Here is an 18,191-nt window from a genome sequence, read left to right as displayed (position 1 = left end):
AGAGTACTGAGCAGAGTCCCCTGTGCTATACAGTAGGTCCTTATTAGTTATCTATTTTATATATAGTAGTGTGTATACGTCAATCCCAACCTCCCAATTTATCCCTCCCCCCATACCTATTGTTAATAAAGATGCTGGCTTCTATGCTCTGTGTTGAACCAAAAAAAATTCAATTGCATGGCTTCCCTGGTGGCGCAGTGGTTGAGAGTCCGCCTGTCGATGCAGGGGACACTGGTTCGTGCCCCGGTCAGGGAAGATCCCACATGCCGTGGAGTGGCTGGGCCCGTGAGCCATGGCCGCTGGGCCTGCGCGTCCAGAGCCTGTGCTCCGCAATGGGAGAGGCCACAACAGTGAGAGGCCCGTGTACCGCAAAAAAAAAAAAAAAAAATTCAATTGCAGAATGATCTATCAATGTTTCCAGTAACACTGCTACAGCAGTTTCCTTTTAATGGCTCATCAGTTATGCCATTGCCGTGAAGGTAATATGAGGAGACTCATTTAGCAACATATTATTACATCATCTTAACATGAAATAAGGCCCATCAGGCATTATTAAATTAGCCTGATTTTTGCAGTATGTCAGCAGCATTTTATGTACATTAATAGCAGAGTTAAATGTTCCTTGGGGATTCTGTTGAAGAAAAATGATTTCAAAGTGGTGTTTGGATATAATTTTGTAGTCACTATTTATATTTTCTTCTATTATCATTGTGTGGTTAAGATTATTATGTTGCCTGTGAATAGGTAAGATAAAATGGCAGCCAATTATTAATTTTTTGGTGTATTTTTTTTCTCTGACCCATTACAATAAATACAGTTTGGAATACAGGTTTTTCTTTGAATGGGATTGATACATCTTTTTAAACTCTTGAATTTCCTGGGTTTACTACTTAGGCCTCAAATCAGCTGGTGTGAACCATCATAACTTCTCCTGGCAACTACAGCATAGCCAGAGCTAAGTAACAGTAATAAATAGCAAAGCCATTGTTCCTTTCACAGTAAGGAATACTTTCACTTATTTTAAGAGCCCTCTGGTCTTCATTGATGTTATTTATCCTTGTTGCAGTATAATGTTCTCTCATCTGTGCTGAATTTTGGGCTTTCTCTTTGGGGCCCATGCACTGCTTCCATGAATTCTTCAAAAACAAATCTTTCCCTGACTTGAATACCTATAAATCTTCCTGTATACAGGAATATTGTTATTTTATATATCATACATTACCGTAACCTTGTTCTCTTTTCCTTAGGCCTGCCTGATCTCTCCAACATGTGATAAAAAATTATTAAAAAGCAATCTTACAGTTTCTTCTTTTTTAATACTCCATATGTGCTTGTATTTGGAGTATACAGAGGAACTGGGTGTCTCAAAGCATAATTCCCAGTCGATGTGAATTAAAATCACCTGGGGTACTTGTTAAAAATAGAAATTCTCAGGCCCCTCCATGACTGAACAAATTAAAATGAGAGGGAGGTAAGGGATTCTTACCTGCAGTATAATTACATCAAGGCTAAAAACATCAAGCAGGAGTTTAGAAGGTTTACCACTTGCTAGGTATACGGCATTGAGCAAATTACTGATACCTCTGGGGAACACTCATTTTCTAACCTGCAAAATGGGTGCTGTTAAAAGGAGTATATGTGGGAGTTCCCTGGTGGCCTATTGGTTAGGATTCCGGGCTTTCACTGCTGAGGGCCTGGGTTCAATCCCTGGTCAGGAAACTAAGATCTCATGGGCTATGGGTATGGCCAAAAAAAAAAGGAGGGGGGGCAGATTAAATGTGTATTCAATGCCTGGCTTAGTTAGTGCTCAGTAAATGATAACAATTATTATTAGAGTGCTATGCATCTAGGTTTGAATAAATGTTTTGATATGAGAATTAAATCTGGTATAAACACATATTAATCACTGGTAAAAACTGTCAGGCTTCCCTGGTGGCGCAGTGGTTGAGAATCTGCCTGCCAATGCAGGGGACACGGGTTCGAGCCCTGGTCTGGGAGGATCCCACATGCCGCGGAGCAACTAAGCCCCTGTGCCACAACTACTGAGCCTGTGCGTCTGGAGCCTGTGCTCCGTGACAAGAGAGGCCACAACAGTGAGAGGCCAGCACACCGCGATGAAGAGTGGCCCCCGCTTGCCACAACTAGAGAGAGCCCTCGCACAGAAACGAAGACCCAACACAGCCAAAAATGAAAATAAATTAAAAGAAGGCTCAACATTTAAAACAAACAAACAAACAAAAAACTGTTAAGATTCATCTTTGCAAAATTGGAGAATTATATAAATGGAGCTTATCACTGATTCTAACTAAATAGCAACACCTTTGCCAAGGGAGTATAAAAAATGTTAAGTGAAAAATCATTAATTAATATAAGCATTAACAATAATTTAACAGCTTCAGCTGTAATTTCAAAGACCTTACAACAGTTTTTTTTCCTCAAGTTTAGCAGTAGTGTTAACATTAGACCAGTGGTTCTCAATCTTTTTGGTTTCTTAAAAATAATATTAAGGACTCAGAATAGCTTTTTTTGGTGGGTTATACGAATAGAAACATTTTAAAATATGCATTCATTTTGTAAAATACTGTCTTTCCCTTTCAAGTACATGCAGTTTAGCCTTCAGAGACTTACAAAGTATGTGGGAAAAAATTGCTAATTCTATTTTTCAAATGAAGAAGTCAATACAGAGATGGGATTTAAGGTTAAATGACTTGTCTTAGAACCACAGGTCAGAAACTCGCAGAGATGGGATTTGAACCTAGGTATTCTGATTCTGAGAGGCATAATTATGGGGTAGGTATTAAATGAAGTAATACTGTTAGTATGACAGTTAAGTGCCTATGTCTAAAATTAGGGTGGGTCTCATGAAAGGCATGCAGACAGCAGAAAACTAATTTAATATATTCTGCCTTTCCTTTGTATGCTTTCTGGCTTGACACTGATGGGAATCTGGCAAACTGAGTGTGTAGGATTCTCAGTGTAAAGATGTGGGGAAAGAAGCAGAGAAAATGGCCATTAGTACAAATGCAACATGCTAAGGAATATGCAAGAGCTGAAAGAAAGACTCCAAGTCAAAGAGACTGTAGGAAGCTCAAAAAATTGCATGTAGATTTGCAAGCAGCACTTTGCAAGAAACTGCCCTCAACAGGAAACCCCGTGTGTCTTGTCACTTTAGCAAAGCTATATTATAACTACCCTTAAACCAGGCATTCGCCATGGTCTGGTCATCTCTGGCCCAAGCAGTTTTCAGATCTTTTGATGACACAATACCTTGCCTAACCTGTTGGTTCTTCCCATAGATCAAAGAAGAAGAAATGAAGAATAAGTAATAAACAGATGACCAGACCTCTCCCCTAGTTTCCCCTTTAGTAATCTCATGAACAAACTGTGTGAACAAACTTGTGAACAAGACAGCATCTAAAGAAAGATCACAAGAAGTCAACAAGACTACATGCAGTGGGGGATGGCAATGACTTTGATCCCTTATCTCAATGATTAACTGAGATTACTTCCTCTTTTTTCCCCTTTAAAAACTGTCTTGGCTGAGCAGAATCTTCGGAGTTAGTTTTGAGGGGGACACAAGTCTGCCTTCTCCCCAGACTGCCAGCTGTCTGATTAAAAGCAATCTTCCTTTCTACCAACACCTGCCCCTCAGGTATTGATTTTCAAGCAGCAAGCAGCCAGACCTGAGTTTGGTAACAGGTTGAAATGAAAGTACTTCCAACATTAGTAAGTTTAACATAGGATGGTCAAGCTACACAGAGCAATTTTATGTTCTTCTTGTACTCTATCAGCAACACTGTTCTTTTCATGAGGAAATAAACAAACATCATTTTCAGAAATAAGCATCTTGGAAGAAGGTAGGAAGCTAATTGCTACTTTGCCTCCAGTTAAAATGAAGGTGAGTTATGAAATTCTTTGATGCTAGAGAAAGAAAATCTGGTGAACTGTGGAAGGGAAACCATTTTAAGCAGAGGAGCAGAAAAAAAGAAAATATGTTTAATTACTAAAAACCCACCACATTTAGTCACAAATTAAATGCACAAATAATGGTGAAATAAATTGGATAAATTTCTACCTCCTCTGTTAAAGTCTTTATCTATGTGTTAAAAAATTATCTCATTGCTTTTGTTATTTATTAACTTACTTGACAGCCTGGTAATCCAGTATCTCTGCTGTACAGGGAAAATGAGCCCCTCTCTGAAGTTTTTCCTGTAAAAGAAGGAAAATAGCTCCATATAAAAATCCTCATTTACTGACACACAGTCAATTCAACTTCTAGACCATTCATGGAAGTACAGAGAACCAATGAGAAACAAGAAGACAAAAATCCAATAAATAAGACTTAAAAAGCTTACTACCATTCCAGTCATGTGAAATAATGAAAAAAAAATTCAAAAGCATGGATATCTATAGAGCCAATAGTATGATTCATATACCCACAAGTGAGAATGTTTTCCCGTATTTGCTTCAGATTGAACACTCTCCCCTTTCCTTCTCTCTTGAGAAATTGAAACAGTAAAGATACAGTTCACATCTCACCCCAGACCACAAGGTAACCACTATCATAAAACTGGTATGATTCCCATGTATATTTTGAATCTTTTAGTACATATTCATGTATTCAAACAATATACATTACTATTTGTGTTGAATACATTTAAACAGATGGGGTTACATGGTATATATCTTGAGATATATGTTAAAAGTAAACACCTAGTTCATTCATTTTTTACTGCTATAAAATGTCCCATTATACAAATAAAACCACAGTTGATCTATTCTCCTACTGAAAAATAGAAAAACAGTTTCTGCTTTTTTTTCTAGTTATCATGAATAATGCTTAAACAAATATCCTTGCACGTCCTATACACACATAATAGTTTCTCCAGGATAGACACAAAGAAGTGGAACTGCTGGGTTAAACAATGCACACTTTCAACTTCATAAGTATTACCTTTCTCTGAAGTTGTCATGCCAATTTATACTCTTCCCCGAAATGTATAAGAATTCCTGTTGGGATTATATTTACAGTTCAAAAGCTGATGGCTAAGTATCAGGAATGGTATAGGCCAGCTTGAGAGGGAGAGCAGGTGTCTCACAGTGCTGACAATTGACAGCAGTGTTCTTACTCGTTTACTTTTCAATACACATGAGTTTAATAAGTTCAGTAAAGCCAATTTTCAAACAGTATATAGTTTTAAACTAAACAGTCTTTCACAAATAGACATGTTGCTTAAAAAGATTTTTGCAAGGATCACAGTTTGATGTTAATATCAAAGATAGAGATACAAGTGAAAATGACAATGGCACAGCTAATTCTTTTTCTTCATTTCAGGGTAAAAAAACACAATGTAATTAAATCTGACAAGTTATCCAAAATATTTAAAATTATTGAGGCTATATGAAGTCACCATAATTGTATACTATACACTGAGATATCAGCTTGTGATTATATAAAAATGTATAGTTTATTAATTTAAAAAACTGCACACATAGATGGGATGCTGAAAATTGTTTACCAATAGGGTGCATAATTTAAAAAAAACTTAGAGACATATGTACTAATATTCTATCATTTTCATTGATGTATGCACCCCACTGATGTATTCAACTGGCCAACTGATGTAGAAATCTTACAACCTGAACTTGGCATCTACTGAACCTTTAGATATACAAAATAATTCTTCCAATAACAAAGTCAGTTATTAGAAAACACTTTAATAATTAGGAGTATAATTTCTGGGCCCATTAGGATATTACAGCATATGTCTTAAGATGCACTTACTGTCTGTTCCTGATGAAGCTATGAGAACAGGTTAATTAATGTGGTCTAGTTGCCTCACATTATCACCACCAAGTAGTATGTTCTACGTAAAGAATTTTAATTTGCAAAATACACATATGAAATTAAAAAGAAAAACATTTCTAACTCTTTAAATATATCCTTCACAAGTAAGACCACTTATAAAAATCAAGGTGATATCTCACAGTTTTAGATTCTACACTTCAACTCTTGGAATGTGGCTTCACAAAATCCTTAAAGGATTATGCATTTGCAATTCTGACACACACCCCTCCCTGCCAGACCAAGAATATGGAAGAGACTGAAGGGATATGCCAACACACCATAACAGGCAGACAGATCACTGGGAAAAAATAAAGAACAGCCCACATCTATGATTTGCAGGTAGTACTTTATTAATCAACTACATTAAACAAGTTTATGAGATGTTAAAAATCATTCTCATACATGTCTTCAATTTTAAGAAAATGTTGCCTTTAAAAACAAATCATGGGGCTTCCCTGGTGGCACAGTGGTTAAGAATCCGCCTGCCAATGCAGGGGACACGGGTTCGAGCCCTGGTCCGGGAAGATCCCACACGCCGCGGAGCAACTCAGCCTGTGCACCACAACTAGTGAGCCTGTACTCTAGAGCCCGTGAGCCACAACTACTGAGCCTATGAGTCACAACTACTGAAGCCCGTGTGTCTAGAGCAACTGCTCTGCAACAAGAGAAGCCACTGCAATAAGAAGCCCACACACCACAATGAAAAGCAGCCCCCGCTCGCCACAACTAGAGAAAGCCCGCGTGCAACAACAAAGACCCAATGCAGCCAAAAATAAAATGAAATAAAATAAATAAATTTATGAAAAGAAAAACACAACAAATCATGTCTCATACACTTGGCAGGACAGAATTGGGAGACAGTAACATTTTAAACCAATATCATAAAGTTTAAAAAAAAAAGACTATGCCAATGAGTTGTCATTCACAATACGCTATCAACTTATTAATAGTTGAAATACTCACCAAGTCCTTTTTACCTTGTAAATTCTTCCTGAAACGTTATCTCAAACAACCAGTAAAGACTTGAAACTAAGCAACAACTGTTATACTTTCACTCAAATATACTAGTAAGGAATCTTTTTTTTTTTTTTTTAATTGTTGAGGTGGTAAAGGGAACAGAGTGAGAGATCAATATTAGGTCTGTTTTTTAATAAAGTACAGATTTCAAATACAATCTTAATTTAAGTATCTGTGTGGAGGCTACCCATCAGATAGACTGTTTAAGAAAATGTCAAGTTTTAAAACTTACTGCCTGTGCCTATTAAAATTTCTAAACTTCTTTTCAGAGGATATTCAAACCAGAGAGAATGAAAACTCATTTAATATAAGCTCAAAATATTTCAAAGTAAAAGTTCCTTCTGAAATGGAAAGTTGGTAGTTTGTTTTTAAAATGACAATGAACCTAATTCAAATGAGATTCCAAAATGTAAATACATTTTTATTTCACCTTTAATTTGTTAGGAACTATTTATTTCTTAGGGACTTAGAAGTCTGGGTACTCCTGAAATATAATGATGCATACTCAGTCTGAGATTTAAAAGACAATAATCTTTAATTCTTTCAAAATTACTTTTCACAAGAACTTTTTTCATGAATTAAAATGAATCCTATGTCTTTTTGTTTAATCTTAGGTGTCTGACAAATAAGAAAAACTTCTCACTACTGTATTATGGGGTTACTACTTTTACATAAATATTATACATAAATTACAGTATGTGGACAATTTTAACAGTAAACATCAGCTGAATACAATTTATCAACTATTAGTAACTTAATGTATATCTAATTTCTCTTGAAACACCTATGAGAAAATATTATAAAAATTTTACTGGGATATTCTAGCAGAGGGGTTTTATTTGTGTGTGGGCGTGTATGCATCCTGGGCCTCTTTGGCAGTCTTCACAATAATGTTTTTAAAAGTACAAAGCAAAATATGTAGCATTGTAAAGTAAACTGGTATGTTATTAAAATGTTAAAGAAATTTGCTGCATAGTAATACATGTGCCTTTTAATTAACACATTAAATAGTTAGATCTAGAACCAGGCCTAGTAACAATGGTAATTTCAAATCATAAATGACAGTTTAAAGATATCTGCAACAACTATATTATACTATGAGAATATCTGTTCTATTAGTGATAAAAATCATAGATACTATCAGGACTGTTTTGCTACCCTCATTCAAAATTGAAGGAAATGCTAAATTTTACTTGGAGACTGGAAAAATAAAAATGACAATTTTCTCCCTGTCCAAGTTCACTGATTTTCCTTCCATTCTGGGAGTCTCTAGACTCCACTCTAAGATAAGAACCTCAACACTAGGAGAAGAGCAACATGTATTGAAAGATATACATTTATATACATATTTGTATATCAAGCCAAACACGTATTTCATAAATATTTTGTGTGCAAAAGTATTTTGAGTACCTAGACTTACATGGTTTACATTAATCAGACTCAGTATTTTCTGACCCCAAACTGAGAAATGCTCAAGATATGACAGATGAGTTTGACTAATTTGGATAGGATTTATAACAATTGTTCAAGAAATAGCAAATTACTGATTCAAGAAATTATTTTACCCAGTTGTTTGTATAAGATGTATGAACTATTTGAGGCAGTCATTACTATAACAAATTTTCTTGGAATTAAAAAAAAAGAATTCTGGGCTTCCCTGGTGGCACAGTGGTTGAGAGTCCGCCTGCCAACGCAGGGGACACGGGTTCGTGCCCCGGTCCGGGAAGATCCCACATGCCGCGGAGTGGCTGGGCCCATGAGCCGTGGCCGCTAAGCCTGCGCGTCCGGAGCCTGTGCTCCGCAACGGGAGAGTCCACAACAGTGAGAGGCCCGCGTACCACCAAAAAAAAAAAAAGAATTCTAAGTTGTCTTGTTCCGTAGCAAAAACATACATTTCACAACAGTAAGTTGCAACTCTCCATTACAAACTAATGTTAATATTAGTTTATAAAGAACTCTTCAAAAGATAATTTTACCTACATTCTTTTGGCATAGGACACAATCAACAGTCAAGTTGAGGCTGAGGATTGACAGGCACAGTTCATTCCTATTCCTTGCCAACCCATTCCTCCCCAACCCAATCACAAATATCCAAGAGTTGACTAGATGGAAGAATTTGAGTTTGATAAATTCCATCAAACATTTATGGGTTAGTCAATCTGACAGATGGTGGGGTTATGAGATGAAGACCCAAGCCTGTGCCCTTAATAGGTGTCAACAAGTAGAAAAGTTTATACCTTACTTGGATGAAAAACAAGTTTCACAATTAAGGTCAGGTGTCTTGAGGTTCAGATCCAAAACACACTGTGGGTGGTTCCAGAAGAGCGGACAGACAATTGCCTGGGGCTGACACAATCCATAAGGCCTACTGAACGAGGAAGGGGACCCCTATTCAAACCTGAATGGAGTAATACGTACCTTCTGATCATACTAAAGGTGGAGATGAAACTACCCACCATTTCACAGAAGATGGGTCTTCTGAGTAGGTGGCCCATGTGAGAAAAATACAGCCTTTTAAGGCAAGTGATTTTCAAACAAAAGTGGTCTGGGAGATAAGCTGTATTCTGCCCTACGCACAGCTTAAGAGTTGTCAAATTGGTTTTCATTTAGACCCAGATCATGCCATCCGAAGGCTGTGAGAACAATCAGTCTCAAGGATAAAACAGATACGTACTGATTGGGACAAGTTGATCAAACACCTGAGTAAACTCTAAGGTCAGAGCTGAACACGCTTCCTTTGCCCAAGGCCTAAAGAGTGAGAATCTAGCTAGTCTTGGAAGTTTCTAGTGCGGTGAGAACCAAATATAAAGAGGATCCCATCTTTCATCTAATAGAGAGATAGAGCTCACTGATTTTTTTTCAAAAGCAATTAAATGCCCTTTCCCCCTAATCGGCAAAGAAAAAGAAGGGGATAGAAAGTAAGGACTAAAAACACAAAATGGCAAAGAGGAAAGGAAATATAAGACACAAAAGAAGAGAAACATGGAAACCTGCCTTCCTTTACAACTCTGTCTGCATTTCATTATTCCGTAAGTGCCGTCAAGAATATACTGGGTTTTTTTAATTTTAACAGTCATACTACCTTTTGGGGCACAAATTAGACTAAAAAAAAAAAAATTGAACCACAGAAACCAAGTCATCCTATCCTTTACTTATATAAGTGATTTTTCTATTGTAAATGCAGGATTTCATTTCCTTAAATAAAATTACTTTAAATTTCATCTTTGATTCATCACGTTACCCTAACCTATCTGAATTTATGCTAAATACTTGGAAGCCCCAGAAAAGAGGGGTAGGAAGAACATGACCAGAAATTTCTAACGCTTACTCCACCTCAAAAATTGAAGGCATGTCCACTCCCAGAGGAGTGGAGGAAAGAATCGAAATGACAGGAATCCTCTTGGCAGGTCACTTATGTTGATGGAATGTACCACACCCAATTTTGGGAACCCTGGTTGTAAGGGTTCAGATTTTAAGCAGGGTAAAAGTAAACTCCGATTTTGGAAACTCCTTGAAGTGCAGGTGAATTAAAGGACCCCTACATCATTTCTGAGTAATTATAAATACCAAGTAAGACCAAATGACCTTTCCCAGGATCAAAGACTCATTTTTCAATGAGACTTCAGAGGATACCTAGTCCAACTCCCACCCAAAGCAGTACTACTTTGAACACAGAGTCTCACCAAAAAAAGGTCCACTGATGATTGCCTTCTACTTTGTATCACCCACATTTTAAGAATAACACTAAAAAGCCAAAGTGTAAGGATGGTGAGGGAGAACTCTCAGAAAATAGAATTTCCAACAGTAAAATAAAAACTCTGCAGAATATTATATAACATTCCAGCATTCTTATTAGTAAAGAGATTTGTGTAACGATTAGCTCTTTTGTTGCAAATCTGTTTATTAATGCAGTGGGAGACTTAATAGACATTTTTAGCAGCCAAGTTACTACTGGTGAATCACAATGAATTCATGTTTATTAGACATTCAGGTGTTTTATGGTGAAATGGTTATTCACATTTTTTGCTCACTTTTTTCCTATTGGATTATTTGTCATTTACTTGCTGATTTGTAGGAGTCCACGTATTTTTGATACAAAACCTTTTATTGTAGCTATATAAATATTTTATGTAGGCTGCCTTTTCACTCTCTTAATGATATCTTTAATAAACATAAATTCTTCATTTTAACATAGTCCAATTTGTGCATTTTCCCCTTTATGGTTAACATTCTTTGGTGTGTGCACTGTTTAAGAATCTCTGCCTGTTCCAAGGTTACAAATCTATTTTTCTATGTTTTTTTCTAAAAGCTTAATCTTTCACAGACTCAAATCTGAATTTGGTTTTTATGTTGGTAGGGGGTCAAGGTACAACTTTTTCCCGTAGGGATATCCAATTGACTTCAGTACTGTTTTATTGAAAAGATGATCCACATCTTAAAAGTATCACTGTGGCTGCTGTGTGGAGAATAAATTATGGTGGAACAAGTATGAAAGCAGGAAGACCAATTAGAAGACTTACTGAAACAATCCAGATGAAAGGTAGTGATGGCTTCAATTGTCCTGACCCACTGAGGTACGTACTATTAAATCCCCATTGCACTAATGAGGAAAAATAATTTGCTGAAGGTCACAGACTAAGTAGATGAAAGACTAGAATGTAGGGCTATCTGACACCAAATTCTTAACAGCATGCTATACTGCATTATTTTCCATTGGAGGTTTAGGACACAATCCTTATATTCTAATCATATACAAAGACATTTAGTGGATCCCAAATACAGTATAAAATTTTTTCTCTATTGAGCCCTCCAAGCAGCCTGTACCAATCAACTGATTTAGCACTGCATATGAAACGTATTCCAGCTGAAAGAGGGAATGATGACAAATCGTTCCAAAAATAATTGGCAGCAAAGCCCAACTACTCCAGAGGTTGGCTCTGGGTATAATGAGAACATGGGCAGTTATGCTGGTTACACTCACAGGTAATAGCTATTCTTTTCAGTTCTCACAAATGGCACATGATGATGTTACTCTTGCTTCAAGTGCTTGTTATAAAAGTATTTATTCTTATCATGTCTTTCTGGGCCTCAGTTTCCTAGTCTGTAAGAATAAACAAGTTGGACAAGATCAGAGGTTACATAATGACATCCTGAGAGATTGTTTTGTGTGGCCAATGCAGGGATTTGTCTGTATACGTTTAAAACAATTTTTAAAAAATTAATTGCTCTGCCAGCCATGAGAACACACCTTGCAGAACTCCTACTTTGGGGAATGTAACTAACTCCCTGAAGTCAGTTCCTTTGGGGAACTGCTCCAGCTGCTGTGCTCTAGAATCTATGACTGCTTTTGTACTGAGGCCCACTTGCTTTCAACACATTTGACAGAGTATGGTGGGGAAAGTAAAGCACACCCCTTCCCAGGAGACATGGCATTACTTTGTTGACCAACTTTGGCTCACGGACTCTCCAGCTGCTTTGCTGAACCTTCCTTAGGGTACACAGCAGTGTAGGATGCTTCCACTGCCTCTTCTTCACTCTCAAAGTCTTGAGGTTGCTGTCGGAATTTGCTGACTAGCTGTTACGCGCAAGGCACTGTGAAAGGTGCTTTACTTACACTGCTGGTTGCACTGCTAGCTGTATTCTTCATCCTACTAGATATCCTGTTAATGCCAAGGAGTGATTGAAGGAAGCTCTGAGATATGACAATAAATTTTCAAGATCTCCTGTAGATCTCAATCTACTGGCTGGAGAAACCTGACCTATAATACCCTCTTAGCTGTATGTGCTCTTTTCCTACCAATGCAAAATAATGTTTTTATGAGGGAATGACTAGAGAAAAAGATATTATGGAAGATGTAGCTGGCTCAGCATTTATTTCTGCAGCAGTCCAGTGAATACTTGAAAATTTCCAGCAAAATTTAGTAATTTTAATGAGTAGATATTACTCAAGAAATAACTGTTGACTTTATGAGTAACAGCACAAATAGTTTCCCTATTTGACTGAAACCCAGTATTATCTCAATGTTCATTCAGGCATATTGATTTACATTCAAACTCAAAATCCATTAAATAAAAAACTGCATCACCATATTTTAAACGAGCAGCATGAGACTGTTTTTCTCAAAAGATAAAGGCTTAACTTAGAAAGAGAATTCCTGGATGCTTCAAAAATTACCTAGATCAACATTACCATGATTCAAAATGAAATATTTCAGTATATAAATCATGAGAGCTTTTCTATATTTAGTTTTCAGAGAAACAATATAAAATCCTTACATAGGCAAATCTAAATATTTGGGCACAAATCTAAATTTGATCACAGTTTTATGAGCAGAATATCCTCCTCCCCCTTGGGTATCTCTGAAAACTCATTAATTACCTAATCCTCTTTACTTACAGAGAAGCTTTCCCTCCCTTTTTGTGGGTGAACACTACCAAAGGTTTCATATAATTTGAATCACAGTGACCTCTTGGAGAAACATAAAATACTATCCTACAAAGTGTGGAAACCTGTAATGCCATTGAGTATATCTAAGCAGAGACTTAGGAATTCTGATCACTGGATTCATGTCTTGGCTCTTGCTTTTCTCTCACTGAGTGAACTGGGCAAGTTACAAGTCACTAGACATCAATGGCCCCAACTCACTCTTTTAGGAAAACCAACTCAGTAACATGTACCTCACACAGGCCTGCACAATTTAATTAATGCTTATAAAGTAGTTGGAAATTCTTTTCTGAAAGAACCTAGGATGATGCTAAATATCAGAACTACAGTCTTCATTCTGGTAGCAACCTGTTTAAACTTACAGGAAAAAAAATCTAAAAAGGAACTCAAACTAACAGATTTTTTTTTTAAAGGGAAGGAAAGAGAGGGAGGGTTTTAAACATAAATGCTTGCCTATTTTCTTCACAACAATTTATTTAAGTATTATTGGCTAACATTTGTGCCAAGCACGCTGCTGGCTACATTGAAGATATTTAAATATCTAGTGCCAACAAGCACAGCTGCTGGACTCTCTATGCCCTCCTCTTGTTCACTCTGTGCCAGATTACTCACACAGCTATGAATGATGAGGCAGCAGCACAGGAAAATGCCAAGCGTGAGTGAGATTAGTGATAAACCAGAGGATCCCTAAAGAGGTCAGTGATTAGCAAGTTCCCAGTTGTAATCAGTTTTCTAACCCAGTCTTTATCTCATCACTTATTCCATCTTAACTTTGCACCAACTTCCTGTGACAGGCATCAGAAATATAAGCATCTTCCCAATCAATCCTGCAGAATAGCTACGGCACCAAGAAAGGATCTCATTATCCTTGATAAGAACACACAGTCAGACCTGGGCAATTTGAATAGACTTCAGAAATGACTTATTGAGAATAAAACCTGAGATGAAGCAGTCCAGGGTGCAAACATTCACCAATCCAGCTACCCTTCCCAATTCTCTCCATCCCTCCTCCTAAAAATCAGATTCACAAATTAAATATAAACAAATAGACAAGGATGAGAAGGTTTATACAAAACAGTTTGCCTTTCAGACACTGGAATGCCAGAGAGAATACTAAAATGCAGGATTCAATATGAGACGGTGAGGTAAGTAGGTAGGTAGAAATTAGGAATGAATGAACAGAGTAGAATAAGAAAATACATTTGATCAATTTTAGTCATTTTTCAAAACTTTCTGGACCATTTCATGGTCCAATTGTGCCATATACAGAATCCATACCAAGGTACTCATTACAGGTAGATCAAAATCTAAACACTTCTCTCAGACATTTTACTTAATAATTGCTTTTCTAAATTGTATCTGAAAACATATTCACATCTGTACTGCATTGTTGCTTTGCCTTAGATTCAGAATTTAAGTGTGTTTTCTCATTTCCCCAACCTTATGTTGTTTAAAACTTAGAAACGAAGACATTTCATTTTTACAGCAATTCAACAAATTATAGAACTAGGAATTATCTCTTCATCTTTGGCTGCATTTCAGAAGAAAACATGGTGAATATGTGTTCTCTAAAAATAATCAGGTAACTTTTGTATCTTAATGTTTATGCCTTTCTTAAATAAAAAAGGATTTGAAATAATTCAATTGATGATTTACAACTTTCTAGCCAATCCTACTGAGCCAATCCTTCATCACACCTCAATCTTGTCTGCTCTTCTTACCCCAAAAATAAAGAAAAAAAAGAAAATCAGGTAAAAATCACATCACCAAAAAATTGGGCTGGGGGAAGAGAGAGTAGCATTGTTATCAAACTATCTTGGTAATCATACACTTAAATAATCTACTCCTTCTGACATACTGTCTCTGCTTTCATCAAATCCTTGTATGAATGTTTTCTCTCAGAAATTTCTTGTATCATACAATGATAAACAGAACATGAAGCTCATTATTGTTAATTCCCATGATTTTCTCACATCTTTCTGTATTTTGGCTGTTTTAATTTAAACCGTGGCCTTAATCAGGCAAGGTCACTGTCTGAGTCTGTTCTTTTATGGCATCCAGGGACCAGAAGGCAGATGCCACTTGTTCAGGGAACACTGGACTGGAATTCAAGACTTGTGTTGTTTGCATGCCAGGAACAGATTCTAGTCCAAGGCTGTATCTATGGCATACGGCCACATGGAGGCAGAGAGACAGTTTAAGAGAACTATGCTCTAAAACAGCAGATAATAAATGATTGTTAATTAGCTAGTTTCCCTTGACAGCGAGAACTGGAATAGAAAAAAAGGACCTAGTCAATGGAACTGCCACCATTCACCAACTATCTGATCAGAAACAGGGTAGTGAAATGAAACAAGCATGGAAATGAGAGCCAGGAGGGCTTCTTCCATAAAAGGAAGAAGACAAGCTGCTAAAAAATGTAGAGACTTTTGGAATAATGGTGACGTATGGTTATAAAATGAAGTATAGGGCTTCCCTAGTGGCTCAGTGGTTAAGAATACGCCTGCCAATGCAGGGGACACGGGTTCGAGCCCTGGTCCAGGAGGACCCCAACATGTCGCGGAGCAACTAAGCCTGTGCGCCACAACAACAAAGCCTGAGCTCTAGAGCCCGCAAGCCACAACTACTGAGACCGCGAGCCACAACTACTGAAGCCCACGTGCCTAGAGCCCGTGCTCCGCAACAAGAGGGAACAAGAGAAGCCACCACAATGAGAAGCCTGTGCACTGCAACGAAGAGTAGCCCCCGCTCGCTGCAACTAGAGAAAGCCCGTGTGCAGCAACGAAGACCCAACACTGCCAAAAATAAATAAATTTATATACAAAAATATAAATAAAAAAGTAAAAGTGAAGTATATAGGCAGTTCATCAGTTTAATACATTTTGAGATATTTAAACCATGAATATGGTATGTTGAATATAGGAAACCGAAGTTAATATACTCAGAATTATTAAGACTTCAATCTACTCAAATTAAGAAAACCTCTAAATGGTAATAAGACTTTTCACTGGGGCGCAACACCCTTCACCGATACAACGTAGAAAGGTAAACACATTTGGTACACCACAGAAAATGTACAGATGTGGAGCAAATGAAGGAGACTATTCTATTCTGTTTTCTTAAAACAGATGTAGAAAGCCCAAAAGAAAGCCTTAAATCCCCATTATGGTCTACTAAGATTTAAATAAGGTTCTTGCTACATGATGGGAACTCTGAGGGTAGAATATGACACATTCAGTTTTCACTGAGTGGCCTCCAACACTGCAATTTACTGCCATCTGACCTCTGTAGTTTGAAAACAGGTAAAGGCTTGCCTTGAATTCTCAATGGGTTATAATCTAGCATTCATTTGTTAGTCAAACTACTCAAAATAAGTTGTTTTTTTTTTTAAAGAAGATATTGGGGGTAGGAGTTTATTAATTAATTAACTTATTTTTGCTGTGCTGGGTCTTCGTTTCTGTGCGAGGGCTTTCTCTAGTTGTGGCAAGCGGGGGCCACTCTTCATCGTGGTGCGCGGGCCTCTCACTATCGCGGCCTCTCTTGCTGCGGAGCACAGGCTCCGGACGCGCAGGCTCAGTTGTTGTGGCTCACGGGCCTCGTTGCTCCGCAGCATGTGGGATCCTCCCAGACCAGGGCTCGAACCCGTGTCCCCTGCATTGGCAGGCAGATTCTCAACCACTGCGCCACCAGGGAAGCCCGAGGTTTTTTTTTTTTACAATCCAACTCATTATAAATGGCAAATCAAGTTAAAGTATGTCTGTGTAAAATTGTTGAAGGGAGAAACAAAGGAAGAAATTAAAGAATAAAGGAAGTAAAGAAAAAATTGTAATAATAAAATCAGAGAGGAGGCATGGGGCAGTGGTTAAAAACAGTGACTCTGGATGCAGACTAACTGGGTTTAAATTCCCACTCCACTTCTTACTAACATTATTACCTAACCTCTCTGTCCCTTAGTTGTCTCAGTGCTGCAATGGGATAATAAGAGTTTTACCTCATTGGGTTTTTGTGAGGTTAAAATGTATTAATATACAAAATGCTTAAAATAGGGAAAAACACAAGATAAGGGCTAATGAAATATTAATTATTATTTTAAAGAAAAATACACTGACTGGAAGATCCATGAATGTGTATCCTGTGCTTGAATATCAGTGCTTGAGGAAAAAGTCTTAAATAGAGAAGTAGGTAGATTCCAGGGAAATAATTTAAAGAGAACTTGTGGATACTTTCAAAGTTTTTAAAATTCTTTATGCCTTTCATTTCATTAAAATTCATTAAAAGCTAATGGCTTCACTCTTCCCTTAGCATTAATGAATGGGCATTTCTCTAGCACAATCTGTACACTGGGCCACAAACAATTAAGCTTCTGTTCACAACTGAAATAAAGATAAAAGATTTACCAAAAAAAGCATGCAAGGCATGAAAAAGGTGGTAAAGAATTAAAAAAGAAATGAAAGCATAAAAGAAGAACAACCTAAAGTGAATTTTAACAGAGTTGGAGATTCTATAACATAGAGGAAACAGGGTAGACAGGCTTGCATGTAATCCTTTACTTGCTTATTCCTTTTTTTCCAGGAGTTGGGAAAAATGGTTATGGGAGATTACGTTGGGTCTGATAGTTCTAAGCCATTGGTTCAAGATACCTTGGTTGTTATCTGAAGCTCATGGGGGACAAGGGGGCAGACCATTCTTATTAGGTAAAAAGGAGGAATTAGCATTGTTACACTGTGAGGAGGTTTACCACAGTGTATAAACAAATGTGATGTTCACTACTTAAACATTTTCATGCAGGGAAGAACCTATTCTTTAAAATAAGTGCAAAAGTCACTAGAAGATAGAGAATAAAAAAGTCAAAACTTTTTTTTACAATCTCTTTTTTCTCTG

The 18,191-nt window shown here is 37.2% G+C and overlaps 1 protein-coding gene across 8 annotated transcripts in view; it reads right to left on the bottom strand.

Annotated features, from left to right (window-relative positions):
- TCF12 (transcription factor 12) overlaps nucleotides 1–18,191 on the bottom strand; it is a 381,378-nt gene that overhangs the window by 119,157 nt on the left and 244,030 nt on the right. For 7 of the 8 annotated variants that reach the window (XM_029237048.1, XM_029237049.1, XM_029237044.1 and 4 more), the window contains one exon: nucleotides 4,145–4,209. In XM_029237048.1, coding sequence (XP_029092881.1) covers nucleotides 4,145–4,209 — 65 coding nt within the window. Of the gene's footprint in view, nucleotides 1–3,211; nucleotides 3,287–4,144; nucleotides 4,210–18,191 lie in introns of all 8 variants that reach the window. The other variant, XM_029237053.1, reaches the window with a different exon arrangement.

The sequence above is a fragment of the Monodon monoceros genome, unplaced genomic scaffold (genome assembly GCF_005190385.1).
Source record: "Monodon monoceros isolate NGI ecotype Baffin Bay Population unplaced genomic scaffold, NGI_Narwhal_1 Super_Scaffold_21, whole genome shotgun sequence".
Lineage (NCBI taxonomy): Eukaryota > Metazoa > Chordata > Mammalia > Artiodactyla > Monodontidae > Monodon > Monodon monoceros.
The sequence above is the reverse complement of the archived record's forward strand: the minus strand, read 5'-3'. Positions and strand labels throughout refer to the sequence as shown.